Consider the following 23,815-nt stretch of genomic DNA (forward strand, 5'->3'; position numbering starts at 1 on the left):
TTTTGTGGGACAGATCAATAAGGAATTTTGTACTCAGCTGGGAATAAAACAACAATTACATTGCGCATACCGACCCCAAGCAGCGGGAATGGTAGAAAGGACTAATCAGACATTAAAAACGAAACTGGCAAAACTACAGGCAGAGACTGGAGCCACTTGGCTCAAATTATTGCCTATTGCCTCTTCCAAATACGTGCAACCCCAGCTGGAAAGACATGACTGAGTCCCGCCGAAATTTTATACGGAAGACCCTTGAGTACTCCTTGGGATCAAGGGAAACCTAAGGAAGTACAGTTTCATTATGACCACTGAAATGGCCAACTATGTGATAGCCCTCCATCCACGGGTATGAGCTGCTTTATGAGGAGATACCTCCCTTGTCCAGTTCTATCACTATTAATCCGATTCGTAATTGGGTTAGGAAAGGATTAGAACTCCGATGGGAAGGACAACACCAGGTCCTACTCTCACTACTCCCACTGCTGTAAAAGTGGAAGGCAGAAATGCCTGGATCCACATCCACCATTGTAAGGTTGTGAAAATGCAATAGAAAATAACCCTCTGTTTCAAGCCCTGGGTAATAACTTCAGCATCATTCACGGGATGAAGGACAGCCTTATTATCGTAACCCTGCTGGGACTTTTGGAAACTGGAGGAGAGGCCAAGCGAAGAACCTGTGGCCCCAAGGGAAGACGGACTCATCACCTCTCTCAAGGAGACACCTTACAATGCACCAGTCAAGGCTCAGGAGAAGGACCTTGGAACGCGATCCCTGCGGACGGATGTTCGGCCTACGTACAACGATGCAATCAGACCATACTCATCAGTGGAGTGACGAAGGGCAACCTACCCTATCATCGGGTCAACTGTAAATGGGACTATAGCTGCAGAAACAAAAATAAGACTTTACCCTTGTGATGCGTTGACCAAGGGAGGGTAAGGCTGCGGAAAAAAAGGGAATTACATGTAAACACGTGTCTGTATATGTCATATGTGTACGCAAAGAATATGAATGTTTCTGGTTGCTGGGTATGTACACATATCCCGACCCATGCTAAGGGAGGGATCCCCCTCAGACCTGTTCCGCTTAACCTGTCAGAAACAGTAGAATGGTATATTTACCAGGATGGTACTCGTCAATCCCCCAGGACTATAAGAATTGTATCTATGGTAAGACACCCAGACGGCGGGGCAGCTTCTAGTTTATCGTTTCTCCCCATATCCCCAAGACCTTGGAAAGAGGGGGGCTATCCAATGAACAACTTTGAGATGTGGTACCAACCAAGTTATAACAGATCCCACCAGCCTCCGTTTCTTACCCTCACTAATACCACCAACATGGGAAGACCACTGGGAATAATATGTTTAGTAAGGAATGTGGTTAAAGGAATATTCGTAGGTGCTAGTCGATACAAGCACAAATTTGTAGTGGCCAACATATCCGAGGTCTATCCCGTATATACGTCTCCTCAGTTTTATGGGTGTACACTGGACGTCCCATACGCTAACGGGACAGGTATCTTCAAGTACTCCCTGATGGCTGAAGGGTTTGATGTGGACAAACTCACTTCATACAATGGGACGTACTTTATTTGTGGCCACAAGGCATATCCCTGGCTGCCAGAGAATTGTACGGGATCCTGTTATCTGGGGTATGTAGTCCTCTTTATACACCACCTCGCCAATTTAGGCGACCATTACCAAATGATGAAGCGACAAAAGAGAGCAATAACCGAAACGCAACGATACTTTGGGATCCTGCTTCCCCCTACCGGGGTAGCTCTTGCAATAAAGGAAATAAGGAAGGTAACAAAAATCCTGGAAGAGGTAGCAAATGACACCACTGAAGCATTGACTGAGATAAATAATGAAATGGTGGCAATAAGAACCGTAGCCCTACAAAACCGAATGGCCCTCGATTACCTCCTTGCAAACAAAGGTGGGACTTGTGCCGTGATCGGTTCGGAATGTTGCACCTACATCCCTGATAGTTCGGAGAACATCACCCACCTCGTGGATCATATCCGCAAAGAGGTTAAGAAACTGCATCAAGAGATGGGTGGTTAGATTGGTTGTTTGCCAGATCATGGGGGTCTTACCTAGTGCATGGATTAATAATCCTGGTAGTTGTAATACTTGTAATAATTATGCTTAGCTTCCTAATGAAATGCTTGTGTAAAAGTGTCGGTGCAGCAGTAATTTCCCAACAGTTAGTACAGCAACATGAAGTGAGCCTTGAAGAGTTAATGGATGTGAAAGAAAATGCAGAGGAACATAAGAAAATGATAGAAGTGCAGATAGAATGGGAGAGACTGAGACGAGTGGCTATGGATTAGACGTTATCATGAAATGATAACAGGGGAATGAGAGTTTGGCTCAAGATAGAATAGAGCTCGATGGGAAAATGGAATGTCAAATAGAGCTTTGTGTAAACTGGAATGTCAAGGCTTTGTAATCGCTTCTGCTTTGGCACTAGACATTTTGCAGTGACAAGATACAGCCTTGGGAATGGTTCCTAACTCTAAAGATAACTATAACTAAGCTGAGAACAACAGAATGCCGTAATTTAGGTCTCCTCTAAGGAGGCCGTCCTCAGAACAGAAACAGTGTCATATATTGTATATAAGCTACTGTCGGATGTATTAACTTTGGCTTGCTACTGTACCTCTCCGAAATACGGTGGTGCAGCCCCGGCCGTGAATAAACGTATGTTGAAGTGACTTGGTGTTCGATTGATCATTTCATCCGGACTGAAGGGAAACAAATTCTCACTGTCAGGCCTACCCGTGACTGCCCAGTATATTCTGTTTTTGATTCAGATTCAGCTCCTGCAGTAATTTGCTTTTACTACATCAAAGGCTGGATAAGAAAATGGAAGCTAATGGAATTGGTTGGTCAGTGTCAGCTTTGATTTTTTTTAAAGTGGCTCACTGGCAGAAAACAATGAATTGTGGTCAATGGTAGTTTTTCAGACTGGAGAATGGTAAGAAGTAGTTTTCTGCAATGGTCAGTGATGGACCTCTGCATTTTATGCTATATATAAATATTTTTAGATTGGAATACAGAGTAAAATTTCAGAATTTAACAATGCTACTAAACTTGGAGGTACAGCAAATTGAAGGAGGATGATATCAATCGACTCCAAAATGGGCAAGCAAGTGGCAGATGGAATTTAATGCAGTAAAGCATGATGTAAAGCATTTTGGCAGAAGGGATAGGGAGAGATCATACAGACCTCATATGTCTATACTTCTAAAAAGTGTGCAGGGCCAGGGGGACCTCAGGGCTCATGTGAATAGACCGTCTGAATGGAATCTTATGGCCTCACTCCCACCATCCCCCTCTCCACACCCCCGGCCAGAGGCAGGATGGCAGGTGGGGGATGGGGGCATAAGATTGGGTGCTACTCTAGCGGCTCATTCCGAGTGCCTACTCACCTAAGGCCACGAGCACCGTGACATATAAATCAGCTGACCTTGCCTTATAATACAAGGCTACTTCATTGCAATGTGGGTGCATGGTGCACCTGATACCTGATGAACAGTGGTCATGGCATCATTGCTTTGGGGCCACAGTGTCTTACTGTGGGAACAGAAAGAATAATTTGCTTTCATATGTGAAATTTAATGAACAGATTAGAAGGTTCCCAAAGGCACTAATGAAGAATTGTATTGCAATGACTAAGATTAGTATTAGCAGAGTCAGGAGTGCACATAACCAACAACCGGAGCAATGGCTTAGCACAAGTGGAATGAAGATGGGAATGTTTCTGTGCAGTGTTTAATTTCACTCAAGTAAGAAGAGGCTTCATTTATAGGTTAACCACATTTACTTTAATTGAAGGATTTCAGTTTCTATTCATAAAGGAGGTACAGTCACTTATGAGGAAATTATTTGGAATAAACACTATTATGGTTACATGAGCTGTATAATTTTGCCTCAGAACTATGATATATTCTTACACAGAATAAAAAAAGGAGAGACATAAAAAATAATCTATTCACCCAAATCAGTATTATTTAGGGGTAGATGGTGCTGTGGTGGTCATGCAATTGGTCTAATGATCCAGAGGCCCAGGACAACATTCTGGGGATGCGGTTAAAATCCCACAATGCCAGGTGGAATTTAAAGTCAATTAGTAATCTGAAGTTGAAAAGCTAATCTCAGTAATGGTAGCCATGAAACCATTGTCTATATTTCTTTCTAAAAACACATCTGGTTCACCAATTTAGTCAAGGGTATCTGCTATCTTTACCACATCGTCTATATGACTCCAGACCCACAGCAATGTGGTTGAATCCTAACTGCCCTCTGAAATTGTGCGGTGAGTCACTCTGTTCCAGGACAATTAGAGATGGGCAACAAATACTGATCTTGCCAGCAGCATCCATATCCTTTTTTTTTAAATTTAGAGTGTCCAATTATTTTTTTCCAATTAAGGGGCAATTTAGCATGTTCAATCCACCTAGCCTGCACATCTTTTGGGTTGTGGGGGCGAAACCCACGCAAACACGGGGAGAATGTGAAAACTCCACAAAGACAGTGACCCAGAGCCGGGATCGAACCTGGGACCTCGGCGCCGTGAGGCAGCAGGGTTAACCCACTGCGCCACCGTGCTGCCCTAGCACCCATATCCTATGAAAGAATTTTAAAAATAATTTAAGATTGCTTTTGGATTCACGTGCAAATTCTCTGACAATATTAACTTTGCAGCAATCTCATGTCATCTTCGATTAGTATTGTTGCTGAGACCAGATTGATAAAGAAAGTTAGATACCATACTGAAAAAAATCAAGAGGTTTCGATGAATTCCATACATCGCTTACGTCTCATTCCTATAATTTAGATTAACAACTGGAGCACGTGATAACATCCCAATTCTTTACAATCATAAATGCATGATTGCATATTTAATAATCACCCTTCCTAACAAGGCGAATAAATCATCATTCTGAGATCAATAGCAAAAGAATTGTTTGGAAACTAAGTAAAATGCAATATTAATGAACCGAACATTATCAATGAATGCATTCACAATTCATAATCAAATAATGGCTGCAGATGCATGTCCAAATCTTGTCCTGGGGTGTGATTTTTGTTTAAAGAGATGCACCATAAATATTAGTTTCGAACTTGCAGTTTGTCTCAGATAACCTCCAAACCTCCACCCAAAACTTTTTGCATAAGATGAATAGGTAGAATTATCATGCTTCCATTCACCAGAATGATCACCTTCATGCCATTATCCATGAATATACTCTTTTCTGTTCCTTTTCGTCTCATCGGCAGAATATTTTAATCTATTGTTACTCCAATTCTCCAATATTGTGCGAAGGTAAGGAATACGGCCGGTGCTGGGAGAAGGGCAGAATTATAACCGTAGCACAATGGAGCAGGAGGAATTCTGAGGAGTAGACATCCAGAGTAGAAAGATTCCACTCATGAAGGATTTAATAAATTTGTGAGATACCACCAGTTGTGAGTGAGGGTCCAGGGCTTTGCCTACTTGGTGCCTAAGTCAAGGCTGTCTCAGAATAACTGCAGAGGGAATTGGAAAGACAAAATCCAGTAAATGATACAGGAAGAACACAACGAGGCCCTAATAAGGAAATATCAGGAGCTGGAGGTAAATCAAAAAGTAGGATTTTGAGGATCTTAGGATTGTACCCAAATCAGATGGCTTTGAAACAAACAAATCAGCAAAGTAAATATGTGGCTGAAGGACTGGTGTGGGAAAGAGGGTTCCATTACTAAGAGTAGGAAGGAGAGGTACTATTTGGACAGGTTGCCAAAAGGAAAAATAGGATTTTAGAAAAGACTTTAAAACATTGACCCAAATTTTGCATTTTATAGGGTGTGAAATTGTGGTTATTCCCCATCAATACCATACGAAGCTGATAGAACCTTCTGGCATCTCTACGCGTTTAGTTAAATGCAGAAATGCAGCAGCTGCTGTCACAGGTTCCCCACTCCTCTATAGGATGCACTGTTGAAGTCCCCATAGATGGGAGTCTTTAGAAATGTGAACTTCTTTAGAATGTGAATTTCCCCTCTTACAATAGAATCTTGGGTGAAATTAAGAGTATGCAACGAAGGTTCAGCTGACTGGTAATAAAGCAGTGTGAATCCTGCGCCACCTCTCAAAAGGGTGCCCAACGCTATTTAAGTGCACTCAGGACAGCATTGAGCCTCTCTCAGAATTAAGTCCCAGTAGCGTGGAAATGATGTTCGGAGAACTGCTGGCCTCTACATTACAGACCTTCACCAAGGATCATTGCTGGATCCCTTGTCACAGGCGAGAGTAGGCAGGTTGAGAATCATAAGAAATGGGTTGCCAGCAAGGGAGGGAGAGGTGTTGAAGGAAAGAGAAAGAGGTGGCTCTCAGCCACGGTGCAGGGTCCCTCAATTGGGCACTGTATGCCTTTGAAAGAGGGACACCCTGTGAGGTCGCCGGCAAATGTAACAGGTGGGCACCCTTCAGGAGACATGGGAGACCCATCTGAATTCAGGCTAATTCCTAAGCCACTACTGTTGTGTTATGCTTCTTCGTCTGGCATAAGCTGCGTCCTTGATGTATGCTTTGACAGAGGAAGGTCCAGACTTTGCAATGAGTTCAATATGTTTATTGAACTATTAACACAGTTCTTAAATGAGTTCGATTCTCCTGCTAATGTAACTGTAGTAACTCAGTCTAACTAAACCAGTCTGCTCTGAGCCATATTCTGGGTGTGATGCTGCTGATCAACCCTGATGTACTCTCTAGATGTCTGTCTGTGGAAAGAGGCCGAGTGTGAATGCCTCGTGCCTTTTATAGTGAGATACCATCCCAGAATGTCCTGCCTGCTCATTGGTCATGTCCTGTTCTCTGTGTTCATTAGCTGCCTGTCTGTATATCATTATCTGCATGTCTGCCTATCATGACAACTACTACAGCCTGGTGGTCTCAGGCTTTTAAAGTGGCTCCATAATTAGCCTAAGTAGCCAATGGGTGAGTTATCATAGAATCCTTACGGTGCAGAAGGAGACCAATTGGCCCATTGAGTCTGCACTGACTCTCTGAACGAACACCCTACCTGGGACCACTCCCCCGCCATATCCCCGGAACCCCACCTAACTTGCACATCGATGGACACCAAGGTGCAATTTAGCATGGCCAATCCATCTAAATGGCAAATCTTTTGAATGTGGGGGGAAACCGGAGTTCCCGGAGTAAACCCACGCAGACAAGGGGAGAACGTGCAGACTCCGCACAGTCAAGAAGACTGGAATTGAACCCGGGACCCCGGTACTATGAGGCAGCAGTGCTAACCACTGTGCCACCATGCCGCCCACAAATTGCTGTTCCCCATATTGACTAATTCCCGTTGGTGATTCCGCTGGTGGGAATGGGTTGCATTTTTGCCCATTATAAAATAAAGTTGAAACAATATTTTGTTCAAAAAAAGCTTGTTTATGATATTTCAGCTTCTATGGTGCATTACCCAATCTTTATTTTGCTCTCTGAAATTTTCATAAAAGTAAAGAATAATTGGTCCATTTTACTTCCTGGGTTGCTGTACGTGAGAATTCCTCAGTGTAATTGGTTGTTTATTCTGCTTGTTGATATTGCTGGAACGTGGCCATATTCAAATCAAGGTTGCAGGAAAGAGGTGAAATTCATGTCACAGAGATTGCTAGATAAATGTGTGCAGCTTTCTTCGAGGTCAATCTGCCACTTTGCCACTGACTGCAAAATCTGGACTAATAAAGGGAGGGCTCAGGAAGAGATTAGAAGTAAAGTAAAAAAAGCCCACACTGCTGCCTCACGGCGCCGAGGTCCCAGGTTCGATCCTGATCTGGGTCACTGTCCGTGTGGAGTTTGCACATTCTCCCCGTGTTTGCGTGGGTTTCGCCCCCACAACTCAAAGATGCGCAGGGTAGGTGGATTGGCCACGCAAAATTGCCCCTTAATTGGAAAAAATGAATTGGGCACTCTAAATTTATTTTTAAAGAAGTAAAGTAAAAATAGTCTAAAGATGAGAAAAAGGGATGAAGGCCACTTACCTTATTTTTCTTGCTGAAGTGCACAGGCCTTTTCAAATTATTTTTTGCTGCGTGCATGCACAATAACCTGTGCCGGGAACTTTTAGATTGTTACGTGGCTGTACGGCTGTGCCGCTTAGGTGAAAGCAAACTTTGGGTTCTAAGTAGTGTGAATGGTAATAGACATAGTTCAGGTTCAAAAAAAGTGAAGAAATTGACAACAAAAGAACAGATAAAAATACAACAGGAATTGTGAAAAGCATTCATTGTGATGGTGAAAGCTCAGAGAAAAATGGCACCAGGTCAAAAGGGCTAATTAGCAGAATCTATTTCTGAAATAATAACCACACAAATTTACACAACAGAAGGGATAAAACTGATGCATTAGAAGCATAAATTCAGCCGTTGGGTACAATATAGTGGCTGTCACTGAAGCCTTGCAATCACTGAGACCCCTGGATACAAGCTGGGCATAACTAAGAGATAGTTATTCCAAGTTATAAAATTTTTTAAAGGGCAGAGGACTTGATAAAAGTTAAGGAACAGCAAAATTGATAAAATATTACAACATGAGAAAGAGTAAGGGTGAACAGATGGTAGAAACTCTCTGGGAGTATTTGGAATAGAAAAAGATGCAAGCCTTTGGTGGGAGTTATCTAAAGACGCCCAAAGCATAAATATACAGAGCTAAAAACATGGAAATGATGAGGCCAGATTGTATTGACTGGGTTTGCATTCTCTTTAGTACAGAAGATTGAGGGGTGATCACAGTGAGGTGTTTAAAATGATGAAATAATTTTATAACGTAGATCGACAGAAATTATTTCTTCTGGTGGCTGAGTCCAGGGCAAGGGAGTATTAGGTTAAAATTAGAGCTAGGTTGTGATGTCAGGAAGAACCTCTTCTCACAAAGGACAGCTGAGGAGTCAGCAGCGAGTAACTCACTTCCTGATTCCCCAAAGCCTGTCCACCACCTACAAAGCACGAGTAAGGATTGTTACAGAATACTCTCCGCTTGCCTGAATGAGTGCAGAAATATTTAATAAGCCTGAGACTCTCCAGGACAAAGCAGAGCGCTAAATTAACACCTTAAGCTGTTGACCTGAAACATTCACTCCCTCCAACATTGGCAGACATGGCAGCAGAATGTACCATCTACTGGATGCACCACAGTAACTTGACAACCCTCCTTCGACAACACCTTCCAAACATGTGGGATTTACCACATAGAAAAACAAGGGCAGACACATGGGAATACCTCTGAGTCATATACCATCTTAGCTGGAAACTCGCCATTCCGTGGGTCAAAATCCCAGAACACGCTCCCTAACAGCATTGTGGGTGTACCTGCACCATGTGAACGGCAGCGTAAATATAGCAGAGCTAATGAGGACAGATTATTTAGATCAGCGGCTCACCAGCACCTTCTCAAGGAGAATTAGACATGGGGAATAAATGTTAGCTTTGTTAGTGAAACTCAAAATAAAAAAAAAAGAAATTTAAAGTACCCAATTTTTTTTTCCAAGGCGCAATATAGCGTGGTCAATCCAACCAGCCTGCACTTCTTTGGGTTGTGGGGGTGAGACCAACGCAGACACGGGGAGAATGTGCAAACTCCACACAGACAGTGACGCAGAGCCGGGTCTTCAGCGCCGTGAGGCAGAAGTGCTAACCATTGTGCCATCGTACCACCATGAAAATCATAAATGATTGGGCAGCACGGTAGCACAAATGAATAGCACTGTGGCTTCACAGTGCCAGGGTCCCAGGTTTGATTCCCTGCTGGGTCACTGCCTGTGCGGAGTCTGCATGTTCTCCCCGTGTCTGCGTGGGTTTCCTCCGGGTGCTCCGGTTTCCTCCCACAGTCCAAAGACATGCAGGTTAGGTGGATTGGCCATGATAAATTGCCCTTGGTGACCAAAAAGGTTAGGAGGGGTTATTGGGTTACAGGGATAGGGTGGAAGTGAGGGCTTAAGTGGGTCGGTGCAGACTCGATGGGCCGAATGGCCTCCTTCTGCACTATATGTTCTATGATTGAAAGAAAAATTAATGGCAATCTTGAAGTCTCTCCTGCAAGAAACTGTTGACCCCAGGCAATTTAAAATTTATGGGTTTTATATAAGCAAGAGGAATTTTACCAGGTGGTTAGATGGAGTTAAATACCCATCGGCCATCTAATTGATGGAACAGGCCTGAATGGGTGAATAACATTCCCTAAACTGATGACCTATTTCTAATTCTATATTAACTGTGGGAGTTTGGACTGAAGTTGGTTGAATGGGGCGGAACTAACAATTGACAGCAAGAGCAAAATGCGTTAAATGGAAGAATATTAACATTTTGGAGCTTGATGTTTGATTCAATTGTCTTTAGCAAAATTGCACTGCGAGGAGGAACTTTTCCACTGGGTAAAGAGATTAAGTTAGGAAAAAAATGTCCCAAACTCTTTGGCCAAGACCTTGAAAATCTTCCAGTAAGTTTAAAAAAACAAAAACCTTGTCTAAAGAATCGAATGACGCTGGTGATTTGAACATTTATCAGTGGTCCCTGAGTACCGATGCTGCAATATTAAATGTACTTTAAGAGTAGGCACTGTTGACATTGTGGCATAAACTGGAAAGAAAGTACTGCAGATCCATGACCAGAACCAGTTCAAATGTCCTGTGTTTTAATCACCACCATGTTGTTTTCTCCAGTCGTCTCATTTTTATTCAGGTAGTAGTGTTTGTTGCAAGTACTTTTGAACCTGCAATAGAATTTTTAAAAAACAATGTTGTAAGGAATGCACATGAACTGAAACTTTCATAGCACAGTTTGTCTGAGTAGATACAGTCACTTTATTCCTCCCAGATTAACTTTATTTCAGTTATTCAAAATTGTTCAATGTCAGAAGGTAGGACAATGGAGTGCGCTGGTACTTTAGTGTGACACAGGTTGCCAGGAGATGGGCCTTACACACACCATAAGGGCTGGGTTTTGTGTGCCGGGGGTGGGGGAAAACTACATTCCCCCCCCAACCCCCCACCCTCCACCCCCAGTGCGAGTGTTGAGCAACAGCTGGCACACTTTTTAAAAATAACCGGTCCTGCAGTCATAACGTGCTGCCAGCAAGCTGAGAATGGGACCCTTGAGAGCTGCCAGCCAGCAGATTGGTTGACAGCTCGAGTAGTCCCAGCAGACCAGAATTCATTAGCAGAACCTCAGAGGATCCGGGAACCAGATATTTCCCTTGCTTTTTAGAGTGGGGAGGGTTCAGGTAGCTTCACTGGGGGCAGTGGGAAGGTGCACCTAATAGAGTGGTTTGGGGGGGGAGGGGGGTGGGGGGGGAGGCCGGGTAATGAGGGAAAAATGGGGGGGGAGGGTAAAACCTTTAAGGGGTGGGGTTGGGGAGGGGCGATCGTGCCCCGGTGCACCTCACAGGGTGTCCCCGAAGGACACCCCCTTCCTTCCTGCTTCTTTACAACATATCTTTGAAAAACAGCCTGCCCAATTCCGCTGCCTGCCCATGCCAATCATATTATGGTGTAGACAGCATCATTTTCCAGTTAACTGGATTGGTAGCAGGTTTAATTAACCATTAGTTATTCATTTTAAAATGGCAAAGGGGCTGCCGATTTCAATGCCGACTCACCCACTGTAATATAGGGGACAGCTCAGAGCTGGTAAGGAAGCTGGTGTGAGCTTGCCACCCCTTGCATTTTACGTAACCCCCCCCTCCTCCTGCTGAAAACACATCAGGAACGAGATTCTCCGACCCCCCGACGGGTCGGAGAATCACCAGGGGCTGGTGTGAATCCCGCCCCCCGCCGGTTGCCGAGTCCTCCGGCACCGGAGATTTGGCGGGAGCGGGAATCGCGCCGCGCTGGTTGGCAGGCCCCCCCCGCGATTCTCCGGCCCGGATGGGCCGAAGTCCCGCTGCGAGGATGCCTGTCCCGCCGGCGTGGATTGAACCACCTACCTTACCGGCGGGACAAGGTGGCGTGGGCGGGCTCCGGGGTCCTGGGGGGGGCGCGGGGCGATCTGGCCCCGGGGGGTGCCCCCACGGTGGCCTGGCCCGCGATCGGGGCCCACTGATCCACGGGCGGGCCTGTGCCGTGGGGGCACTCTTTTCCTTCCGCCTTCGTCACGGTCTCCACCATGGCGGAGGTGGAAGAGATTCTCTCCACTGCGCATGCGCGGGGATGCCGTGAGCGGCCGCTTTTGCTCCCGCGCATGCGCCGCCCGGAGATGTAATTTCCGCGCCAGCTGGCGGGGCACCAAAGGCCTTTTCCGACAGCTGGCAGGGCGGAAATTAGTCCGGCGCGGGCCTAGCCCCTCAAGGTTGGGGCTCGGCCCCCCAAGATGCGGAACATTCCGCACATTTGGGGCGGCGCGATGCCCGACTGATTTGCGCCGTTTTTGGTGCCGGTCGGCGGACAACGTGCCAATACCGGAGAATTTCGCCCCTGGTGTAGGGTTGTAAAATCCAGCCCAAGAATAAATAATCATGAGCTGAACCACTTTGATCAAGTTTCCTGCATTGTGGAGTTGCAATACTGAAAACGGGTGTCCTTCAGTGTGTTAATTTGTGGTGATTGTGCCTTTAAGGGCAACACAGCAGAGGAAGGGTTACATGGCTTGGAGGACCTATTGGGACTGAGAGTGGGTAATCACCCCAGGGGGTATTGCCCTCTCTGAGATAGTAAACATGTAGGGACTAGGGAAGCCGTGTGGCTGCTGTTCTGCTGTACAGTTTTTCTTATTAATAAATACCTTTTGTGTTTCTGATGATCTCTGTAAAGTGAATCATTGCAGTGAGTGGCCAAGAACCTTAATTGTTAATGATTTTATTCGTATTGAGGATCTTGGCACATTCTGTTTTTCAGCAATGTTTCCATGGTTTTTTCCAACAGTAAAATTCAAATACAACAACAACTTGCATTTATACCGTGCCTTTATCATCAAGAAAGTTCAATTATATTGCCAGAAAATAATTTTTAAAACACCAAGGGTTGAGAGGGAAAATGGTAACTCAAACTTTACACCTGTGTGACCCGCACTTATCAAACAAGTTTAGGATGACAGGAAATCTCAACTCAAATCAGATGGAATGTCAGCACAAATTATCTGCATTCAACACTACATGGGAACATCAGGCTGTGAGAAGTGCTGGGCTCATGTTCCTTCTTAGAACAGTACTAAGAGAATTTCAGAAAGCACGTAGTTTCAGCAATAGTAGATAATGCACATTGTTCTACAAGTAAATCCACTGTCAGTTGTGGTATTAAGACTCACAGATTGGGATTTCCTTGATTCACTTGGCAGAGGGTGCTGGGCATGGTGGCAGTGGTGATGGAGGTGGTTGGGGGGGGTGGCTGGGGGGGGTGGCGGCGAGTGGGGGAGAAAGTGGGAGCCAGTGCACTTGGTCCTGATTGCTACACAGTGGAAAGTGTAGATGAGGTTGTTGCGTGAGGACCAACAGCTAAATACCTCATTGTCACTTCTTACCTTGGCTTGAGAAAAGGTCATTTAGCTCTGAAACTCAGGTTAGCATAAGGTAAACACATACTCTATATGGAGTTACAAGGAGTCTCATCGAAGCTAATTTCTTTTATGAGATACATCTATTGCCCCCTCGATGATTTTCTTACCTTGCTCCTACCTACTACGTTTCCTGGCATCAATGCTCATTGACATTGTAATCATTCCTTTGTCCAAAAATGTGTCACCTTACAGCAATGCGGGTTACCTTTCCCACAATTCCCTTTTTAATTTGTTTTAGTATGTTTTCCGTGCTCACTGACATCACCCTGGTCAAAGTCACTGCACCTGTAACTAAATCATGAGGCATTATCCTTCCTCACATTCTTCAATCTCACTGCACTATTTGACATGATAAATCATGTCATCTTTGTTGTTATCTTCCCTCCATTATCCATTTCCAGGTACTTGTTCCAGCATTTACACTCCTACCTGGACTGGTTCAAACAACGCATGGTTTCTCCTTTAGCTGCTATCCAGTCGCCTCTGGAATTTCCTGAGGATCCATTATTGGTCCACTCCTCTTCCTTATTTCCATGCTTTTTCCCTGTCATATCTTCCATAACATGGGGTTAGATTCTATGTGGATGTTGATGCACCCAGTTTTCCTTTTCGATCACTATTTGTAAATCTACGATCTCTGCATTATGATGTTATCCTGTTGTGTCATGCACAAGTAAAAATGCTTTGCATTTAAACATTGCACCGAGTGAAGACATTGGCTGAAATCTCCCATCCTTATTCGCGGCAGGGATTTTCTGATGCCTTGACTGGAACACCAAATTTTCTGTTCTTGCTCACAATGGCTCCAGCCATGGGTGAGACTCGAGACTCCCACCCACATTCCAGCACCAAAGCCTGCGCTTGTCATCAATGTCATTCTCCTCCCTGTCAGCTTGCCCAGACTGAATCAAACTGCATACAAGTCTCATATTTTGTTTGACCCAGAACAGAATTTCAAATGGGTTGGCGTATCCGTCATCAAAACTGCTTATCTCGACCTTTGCAACATTGCAAGCCTCTGGCCCTACCTAATTCTCATGATCACCAGAAATCTTGTCCAGAATTTGATCTTGATAATCAACTTTTCCAATGCTGTCCTTGTCAGTCTTCTACCCTGCATGTACCGACCATAAACTCCAAATCATCTCAAGCTCTGCAGCCTGGATTCTGTTCTGATCTACAACTCATTTACCCATAACCTTCCATCCTTGCTGAGATACATTGGCTCTTTGTCCACTAGTAAATTGACGTTAATATTCTCAACCTTGTTAACAAATCTCTGCCCAGTTTCTCTTCACCGTATCTCTTCAATCTTCCCCAACACAATGTATCCTCTCACCATCTCTGGTTATCAAAACTTACTTTCGCCCCATCCCTCACACCCTCTCTCCTCAAATACCCCACTGATCTGCCTCTCACCCTATATTTAGAACACATCTCTTTTCCCCAGTCTTTTCATCACTCTATCACCCTCTGATGAAAAATGAATGCTTGTTCTTTTGTCTCTGTGAAACAGCTTGGGACATTTGAAACATTAAAGGGGCTGCACAGTGGAACGGTGGTAAGCACTACTGCCTCACAGCACCAGGATCCCGGGTTCGATTCTGAACTCGGGCGACTCTCTGTGTGGAGCTTGCACTTTCTCCCTGGTTCTGCGTAGGATTTCTTCAGTTGCTCCGGTTTCCTCCCACAGTCCAAAGAGGTGCAGGTTAGGTGGGTTGGCCGTGCTAAATTGCCCCTTAGTATCAAAATGTTAAGTGGGGTTACAGGGATCGGGCAGGGGAGTGAGCCTGAGTGGGGTGCTCTTTCGGAGGGTCGGTGCAGACTCAATGGGCCGAATGACCTCCTTCTGCACTGTAAGGATTCTATGATTCTGTAAAGAATTGTATTGTTGCTCAGGGCAGAAAATGAATAAAGAAAGCGGAATCATAAAGACTACGCACTTACCCTTTCATTTTCTGCATCTGGTCAATGGTGTCTGGGAGTGCAATATTGACTGTTTCAGGCAATAACAAAACAAGAGTTGCTGAAAACACGGTCAAACTCCCCATCAGAATATAAGGCAGAAACTCATAATAAACCCCTGTGAAAATATAGAGTATACATTGTAAGGTGAACATCAGTGCATCAACATAAATCACACAACTAACACAAATCCTGTAGTTAATAATCACCTTTTAATGTATTTTCAATGTAGGTACATTCAAATAAAGTGGGAAATGTTTTGTACATTTATATTTTTGAAGTTATAAGATTAAAGTCATGTCTTATCATGTCATTCATGATGGAGTCCATTAGGGTACCAACACGCAGGTTTCAGTATTTGCTAGAGTCAGTCCTGCATGCTGAGCAAATGCAGTCATGCCCTTGTTCTCGGCAAAATGGAGCATCCTGCCGGCGGAGAATCCCGCCCAGGGTCTTAGTTTAATGTCTCAACTGGAAGACAGCATTCCTGAAAGTATAGCACTCCTTCAGCACTTTACTAATGAGTTAGTGTACATTTTGTGCTCAAGGACAAGATTTTACAGGGCCTAAGGGAGCATTCTGGGAGGTGGGGTAATAGTACAATTGGGCAGCAAAGCAGGTGATCCTGGTTTGAGTTGCCTACCTGCTGCTGCTGTCATTTTACCAGTGGCAGGATAGGCCAGTAGCTCAATTTGGTTTCAATTGACCAATTGAGACCCTTAAGTGGGCAATTAAGGGGAATCGAAATACTTCGTCCTGCCGCCACTGATATTTTATCAGAAGGTGGATGGGCCCTTCACCAAATGTGGAAACTGTGCTCCAGTAGTGTCCTCCTGGTGGCAAGGATCCTTGAATGTCTACCACCCACCTTACCAACCACCCGACTAGCCGGGTCCTAACTGATTGGTCTTGGTGCATCCCAACCCCACTTCCTTGTATTCTGGGACCTTCTCAATCATGGCTGGTCCAGGATTGCTGCAGTTGCAGCAGTGCTCACCATTCCTGGTAGTGTTGCTGATACTGAAGTGCTGCCAGCCACCTGATTGACTTACAGTACTTTGAAGTAGGACATCTTACCTGAGAGGGGCAAAATACATGACTTGAGGCAAGTGGCTGCCTGGTCAACGTCAAATTCAGTCAGCGCTTCTGTGATCGGGCGAGGTTTGGTGTCTTTCTAACCGATGGATAGGGCCAACGCTGCATTTAAATGCTGGCGCAAGTGCCTGGAGTGGGACTATGAACCTTTCTCCTTCTGACTCAGAAGTGCAAGTACTACCACTGGGCCACCACTGTCATGTGAGAGTACATTTAAGAAATGGGTTTTTATAAATGGGTGTGTATATAAATATCTGTAGTGAGAGTACCTTTAAGAAAAGCGTGTTTATTACTGCAGTGATGTCAGAGAGTGGGTGGAGCTGGGCTGTCTGTCAGCTTTTTACTTTCACTTTAGGCTTTTTGCTGCAGGGTGGGTTTGGTTTCATTTTAGTTTTGGAGAAGCTGCAATCACAGCAGGATGTGTGTGAATCTCAGCAAGCTTATGAATGCCCATTTGCTGATTTCAATGTGGTAACTGTTCTCAGTAGTGAAGTTAAACCTGAGGTGCTTCTGTTAAAGGTTTTGTTTTTTTAAGACTTATGGATGTTAAAAGGAAAGCTTAAAGGATTACTTAGTGTTGTGGTCTTTGGGGGTTGTATTTGAATTAATGGTTGCTAAGATGTTCACTGTATGTTTTAAAAAGGTTAACTTGAGTTCATAGAATAAATTGCTTTAAAAAATACTTTTCCATTTCTGCTGTACTACACCTGTAGAGTGGGCCGTGTGCTCCCCATTCCACAATCTATTAAAAGTTGTGGGTCAGATGAACTCCATGATACACTTTGGGGTTCTCTAAACCCTGGCCCATAACACCACCCACATAGATAAAATCACAGAACACTAGAGTCCGAGGAATCTCGATCTGTGTAAGAGTTTGGAATCGATAAATATAGGTGCATTCAATTGAACCTGAAGACCATGTGAAAGAATTTCAGAACAGATGGTGAAAAGAATATGCAAATGATTTGGGAACTCCCTGTGGCCAAAAATTCCTTATATTCTACCTATACATAGAAGTTAAACTGTTACCTTACCAAGGAAAAAAACGTATGGTGAAATGATGCTGCCGATCCTGGAGACCATCAAACTCACTCCGACACCTGTGTTCCTTACCACGGTTGGGTAGAGTTCAGCAGTATAGGCATAAATTATGGCAAACGCACACGTGTTCGCGAATTTTCCAACCATCACCAGCACTGTAGCAAGAATTGAAATATCTAGAAAAACCATAAAAAGCAGTAAACCTGGTGAGCGTTGCATCATTTACAAGTGCCTGTCTGTATGTGCCTGTCAAACACTGAGGAAACATGGGCTGATTTTCCAAATGCATGCTTCTGGTATGGAGCTTCACCTTGCTAGGAATACAAATTGGGAATTCATACCGTTGCTCCCCATCCACTAAAATTAACGAAAGGAAAAGCAAGCACCCACAATTTCCTGATATATGTTGCTAATGGAGGAGGTAAAGTGCTGGCTTTCAAACTGGAATTGGATCCGCACCTGAGAATTTTTAAAATGTAGGGTTACAGAAAAAGGTACAGGGACTGGGACTGACACAACTGCTCTTGCAGAGGGACAGCTCAGACTTGATGGGCTGATTGGCCTCCTTCTGTCCTGTAACCATTCTGCTATTTGATGAAAGTGCATGTTCATAAAACCAGGTCCCTTAATACTGGTGTTAGAATTACTTGTGGAATTGACCCACATTGAATAAAAGTACCTCACCCTTTCTGACAAGATTTCAACAACAACTGTAACCACAACAACATAAATTAAATAGCAATTTGTAAAGAGAAAGAAAAAGCTTCAAGATGCTTCACAGAGACGTATCAAAAAGTAGACACCGAGCTGATGAAGGAGTGATTAGGGGAAAAACGTTGTCAGATAAGTGAGTTATAAGCAAGGTCTACCAGTCTACCAGTGACAAGAATACAACTGAGGGTTTCAGTGATGGAAGAGCTGAGATTGGAACAGAGATCAACAACATTATACATATAGAAATAACTGGTCTTTGTGATGGAGGAATGTGTTTTCAGACAGACTCTCAGCTCTAGATGTTAAGAAATCAAAGGCATGAACAGTGTGGTTCAGATTGAGATAACAATCAATATGGAGGGTGGGATCAGTACTGATAGTATGAAAATGCGATAAGGGAGGAAAATTGTTACTTTGATCATCCTAATAATTACCTGGAGGAAATTGTGACTCATCCAAGATAAGTTATTGAATAAAGAGTCTGACAGTCCAAATGACAGTGGCAGGGTTGAGGCTTGGCATCATTTGCATATCAACAATGAGGTAGTGTTGTGGAGGGGGGCATGGATTAAACCTTGTGGTCTTGCAAGGTTATGAAGCTCAATAACATATGAAAGATGCTGCAGGATAATGGCATGGTTGGCTAAATTAAAGACTGCATAGAGCCTGAGGATAAGGAAGGATAATGCTTCATTGTTGCACTTACAGTGAATATTGAATGTGACTTTGCTTAAGGCAATTATGGTGCAGTAGCAGAGATTTGGCTGGAATTCTCCACCCGTTCATGCCAGCTGGATTCTCTGATCCCGCTGCAGTGAATGGAGTTTTGGCTGAGCGCCAAATTCTCCGTCCTCGCTGGGAGCGCGGTGGCGGGACAAACTCAGATAGGAGAATCCCGGCCAACTGGATTAGATGGAATCAAACATGAGTTGGAGAGAGATAGTCGCAAATCCTGGAGGTCACAGTACATTCAAGGTATTTGATGAGGAAAAGAGCAGTTGAAGATGACGTGGTAATCTGCAAGGGCAGAGAGCTTACTGTTGAGTTTTTAAAAATGGGATATTAATTATCATAGATTATAATTAATTATAATTTTGAAGGGGACAGTACATAGGGAGAAGGAGCTGAGAACCAGGAAACAACACTGTCTGCTCAGATTATTTGTGGCCATGTATAAATTGACAGGCAAGGATCCCTGTCAGTCGAACTTGGCTGAACGCTTTATGCATCTTAAGGTGGCGCCTGCACTTAAGCATCAGTCCTCAGAAACTCAGTGAAGTCAGAGCACATTGTTTGGGATTCCACTCTCTCAAAAAATAGATGCTGCATATAGTCACTGGTGTGAAACAATAAATAGCACAGACAGCTTTGGGGGAATTGTGGATACATCAGTAAATTTAAATAGGACAGATAAAATGCACAACATAATGAATGCCATCTTCAAAAAGCATGTTACAACAAGGGCAAAGTGAGTGTCAGCTATTTCACATGGATCCTCTTTAGCTGAGCTGCCTGCAGGTAATGGTCAGAGCATGAAAGAGACACACTCTAGCCAGTTCAATCCCAGACTGGCACATTTGGAGTCCTAATGATGTCATAGGATCCCAATTTCCATTTTAAATGCACCAATGTTTGACTCTTGTGGCTACCACGCGATTGGCCCTGGGGCACATAATGATGTGGGCAGGCCATTGCCCACCATTTTGTGGATGCTGCAGGTGGGCTGACAATTTGGCCCTATTCTCATTTTTACAACATTGCTAAGAACAGTGAAGTCGTGATGGGTGAGAAAAGGTGGAGGAGTTCTCCACTGTTTTGCAAACAAGTCTGTTGCAGTTTGCCCAAAAGTATACTGTCCCACCTTTGTGGGTTTTAATCAACTATATATTTAAATTTATCATGAATCACTGCTTCAAAATGATTGTTAACAAAAGCTAGGTGAGGATAATTCCAGATACACTTGTAAAAATTTACTTGGAGGGATGAGCTGGACGAAGAACAGGACAATTCCACAAAGAAACAGTGAGCCCGAGAGGCTGAACTTGCGGGAATATCTCTGGAGAAAAAGCCAAGCTGCTATGTTGGCCGGGATCTCGATGGCAGCAGAGAAGAAGCAATTCAAGTAGTCATCACCATGGAGGTTGGGTGTGTTCAAAGACAGACCATAGTATCCAATTGCCAAAATTATCCTGCAATTAAAATTGTAAATTCTTCTTGTAAAAACTGTTCCTAAGAATTACTTCCCATTTTCTCCAGTTTTATTTTGCTGGATTATCTCTTTAATGTATTTATGTTAGTGTCATCGAATAGAAATTGCAGACCAGTCACATGTTTTGCTATTGTGACACTGTTTCAGCTACATCACCTAATGTTAGTAGAAAATTGCTTATTACACCAGCACAATTAATTAAACTGTAATTTAATTCATGATTGTTTGATTTCTAGATTGCCATCATAACATGATGGGCAGTTCCTCTGTCTCCCCAAGTGATGAAAGGATGAACAAACATTTTCATAAATATAGCATTTTTTACATGTTGAATGTTAGTAATCTTGCTGTGCATTACAGGTAACAAGGAGTTATTGAGGCTGGCAATGAAAACAAATGAATAAAACTTGGAGAGCTTTAATAGGAAGATATCTGACTTGTATATATCGTCAGATTCAGAAACCCCCCAAAGCCAATGCTGATATTGCCATTTAGGTTTCAATGTCAGTGAGACTCCAGCTTCAAAGGCCAACTGAGATATAATAACATATATGGATAGATCAGAGCAACGTAATGAAGCAATTACTTACTTCACTTTTCCTCTGATTCCCATACTGTCATGAGGTCCAAAGTGCAAATGGGTTTGAAGATAAACTGAAGATAAGCTTCAATCAAGGACAGGGCAATCTGCATGTGAATTTGCAAAATATTTTGTAGAGGTGGACACAGCCCCGAAGATAAAACACTGTCCAATTAAAACGCAGCCCTGAAAAATGTGTAGGACCAAGACTGCTGTTCAGTAAAATTTATTAAATTAAATTTCAGGATTCAATTTGTGTTGCGATCCCATTTTGCATTCGGCTGTGAAAACTGAATTCTAAAACTTTTACATGTACCATACAGAAAGTGATTAAAACAAGAATACAGATTGGGGACCTAACTTGCCATGGCAAACACTGTAGCAAACTGAATATTCCGGCACGGTAGCACAGTGGTTAGCACTGTTGAGTCACAGCGCCAGGGTCCCAGGTTTGATTCCCGGCTTGGGTCACTGTCTGTGTGGAGTCTGCACGTTCTCCCTGTGTCTGTGTGGGTTTCATCCGGGTGCTCCGGTTCCTGCCACAAGTCGCAAAAGAAGTGCTGTTGGGTGAATTGGACATTCTGAATTCTCCCCCTGTGAACCCAAACAGGTGCCGGAATGTGGCGACTAGGGGCTTTTCACAGTAACTTCATTGGAGTGTTAATGTAAGCCTACTTGTGACAATAAAGATTATTAAAATTAATTATTATTAATCATTCCATCAGTTGAATTAGAGGAACGAGACATGAAATTCACATTTTTGTTGTAATGGATTTAGCAGCTTTTGTCAGCGAGAGTGAGCACCTACGGTGCAAAATTTGTTTCCGAAGTGTAATGTGGGCAGTACACAAACACGGAAATTATCATTTTTCATTTTGTTTTGTGTGTTTTGCAGCATTTCATTGTACATTATATGATTTTGTATATATGAAAAATATTAAAATTAAAATAAATCTTACATGTCACAATTGGACAGAGCAGCAGGTTTACATGTTTTCAAGTGCCACACGGTTGAATTAGTTAACAATGTATGTTGTAATGGTCTGAGATAATGTTGACGTCATAAGGTGAAGCTTCCAGCTCAGAGACCTCAATTCTTGTTTGTTACGTTGATTATTTAATTATTGCAACGTATTCTAATCTGGCACCTTCAATGCAATTGGTGGTAAATTATCATGTGGTATACAAGCCATACAGTTTAGTAATACGAACAATTCACATCAAGCATTTCAGGAATAAAGATTAACCAAAGGAGGTAAAGAAGGGTCAAGAACAAGATATGAAAAGTGGAGCTGTAGACTTGGGATTTATACTTGCCGATCACTGCACATGCTGGATGATTGTCCTCAGAGCCTGCACATAAGTATGCATTTTCACAAACACAGATATGTGTCAGTGAGTTTTGATATCTGCTTTTCTAAAGTTGGAGACCTCTTTCTTTGCAGTTTCTGTTGGGATGGTGTCACCTTTGCACCCACTTCTCATTGCTCAGGTTCTGACAAGCTCAATGAGGCACTTGGTGCCATACGCGCACTATCACTAACAAATTCTGTCTGATGGAATTCCATGGCTGGGAGGGAGAATGAGAATGATGTCAATGGTTATTTATGGAGTGATAATACTGGGACAGAGATAGATGTGGTGGATGAGTCAGAAGAAAATGAGGCCTGGGTTTTTTAAAATTATTTGACGGGATGTGGGCATTTCTGGCTAGGGCAGCATTTATTGCCCATCCCTAATTTCCCCGAGGAAGGTGGTGGTGAGGCGGCATCTTCTTGAACCACTAGTCCAACAACATGGCGATGTTGTTACAAGTCAGGATGGTGTGTGGCTTGGAGGGGAATTTGCAGTGGTGGTGTTCCCATGCAATGGCTGTCCTTGTCCTTTAAGCTGGTAGAGGTTGTGGGTTTTGAAGGTGATTTGAAGGACCCTAGGTGAGTTGCTGCAATGCATCTTGTAGATGATACACACTTCTGTGTATACATGGTGGAGGCAGTGAATGTTGAAATGGATGGTGGATGGGGTGCCAGTCAAGTGGGATGTTTTGTCTTGCCCGTCTCAAGCTTCTAGAGTGTTGTTGGAGCTGCACTCATCCAGGCAATTTGACAGTATTCCATCACACTCCTGGCTTGTGCCTTGGTGGACAGACTTTGAGAGGTCAGGAGTGGAATTCCTTCTCACAGAACTCCTTGCCTCGCACCTATTTTTGTAGCCACAGTATTTATATGGCTGCGTCAGTTCAATTTCTGGTCATTGGTAACACTCAGGATGTTGATAGTGGGGGATTCAGTAATAGTAATGCCATGAATGTCAAGGGTAGATGATTAGATTTACCCTCGTTGGAGATGGCCATTGCCTCGTACTTGTGTGGCATGATTGTTACTTTCCACTGGTCAAATTCTTGAATTTCATTCAACACTGTCCTGCAGTACAAGGAGTGAGGGAATTGGCATTAAGTACCAGTGTGAGCTCGCCCTCCAGGCAGCTGCCATGCCACTCCTGGCTTACTTTTGGGATTGCAGACCCTAGTCTGTACCTCCTGCCTACAACCTAGGAAAAGTTCAGGATGGATCACCCACTCGACCCTTCCGGCTAAAGATATTTGCAAATGCTTCAATTTTGTCTTTTGCACTGACACACTGGGTACCCCTATCATTGAGGATAGG

At 43.7% G+C, this 23,815-nt stretch overlaps 1 protein-coding gene across 2 annotated transcripts in view; it reads right to left on the reverse strand.

Moving 5' to 3' along the window:
• Nucleotides 1–3,810: 3,810 nt before the first annotated feature.
• LOC140427040 (organic cation/carnitine transporter 2-like) overlaps nt 3,811–23,815 on the reverse strand; it is a 284,081-nt gene continuing 264,076 nt past the window's right edge. Inside the window, exons 7-10 of one of the 2 annotated variants that reach the window (XM_072512472.1) lie at nt 20,335–20,549; nt 17,640–17,822; nt 15,493–15,628; nt 3,811–10,768 (exon numbers count right to left, since the gene is read on the reverse strand). In XM_072512472.1, the coding sequence (XP_072368573.1) occupies nt 10,675–10,768; nt 15,493–15,628; nt 17,640–17,822; nt 20,335–20,549 (628 nt within the window). In that variant the 3' untranslated portion in view covers nt 3,811–10,674. Of the gene's footprint in view, nt 10,769–15,488; nt 15,629–17,639; nt 17,823–20,334; nt 20,550–23,815 lie in introns of those variants that run through there. The other variant, XM_072512473.1, reaches the window with a different exon arrangement.

The sequence above is a fragment of the Scyliorhinus torazame genome, chromosome 7 (genome assembly GCF_047496885.1).
Source record: "Scyliorhinus torazame isolate Kashiwa2021f chromosome 7, sScyTor2.1, whole genome shotgun sequence".
Classification (NCBI taxonomy): Eukaryota; Metazoa; Chordata; class Chondrichthyes; order Carcharhiniformes; family Scyliorhinidae; genus Scyliorhinus; species Scyliorhinus torazame.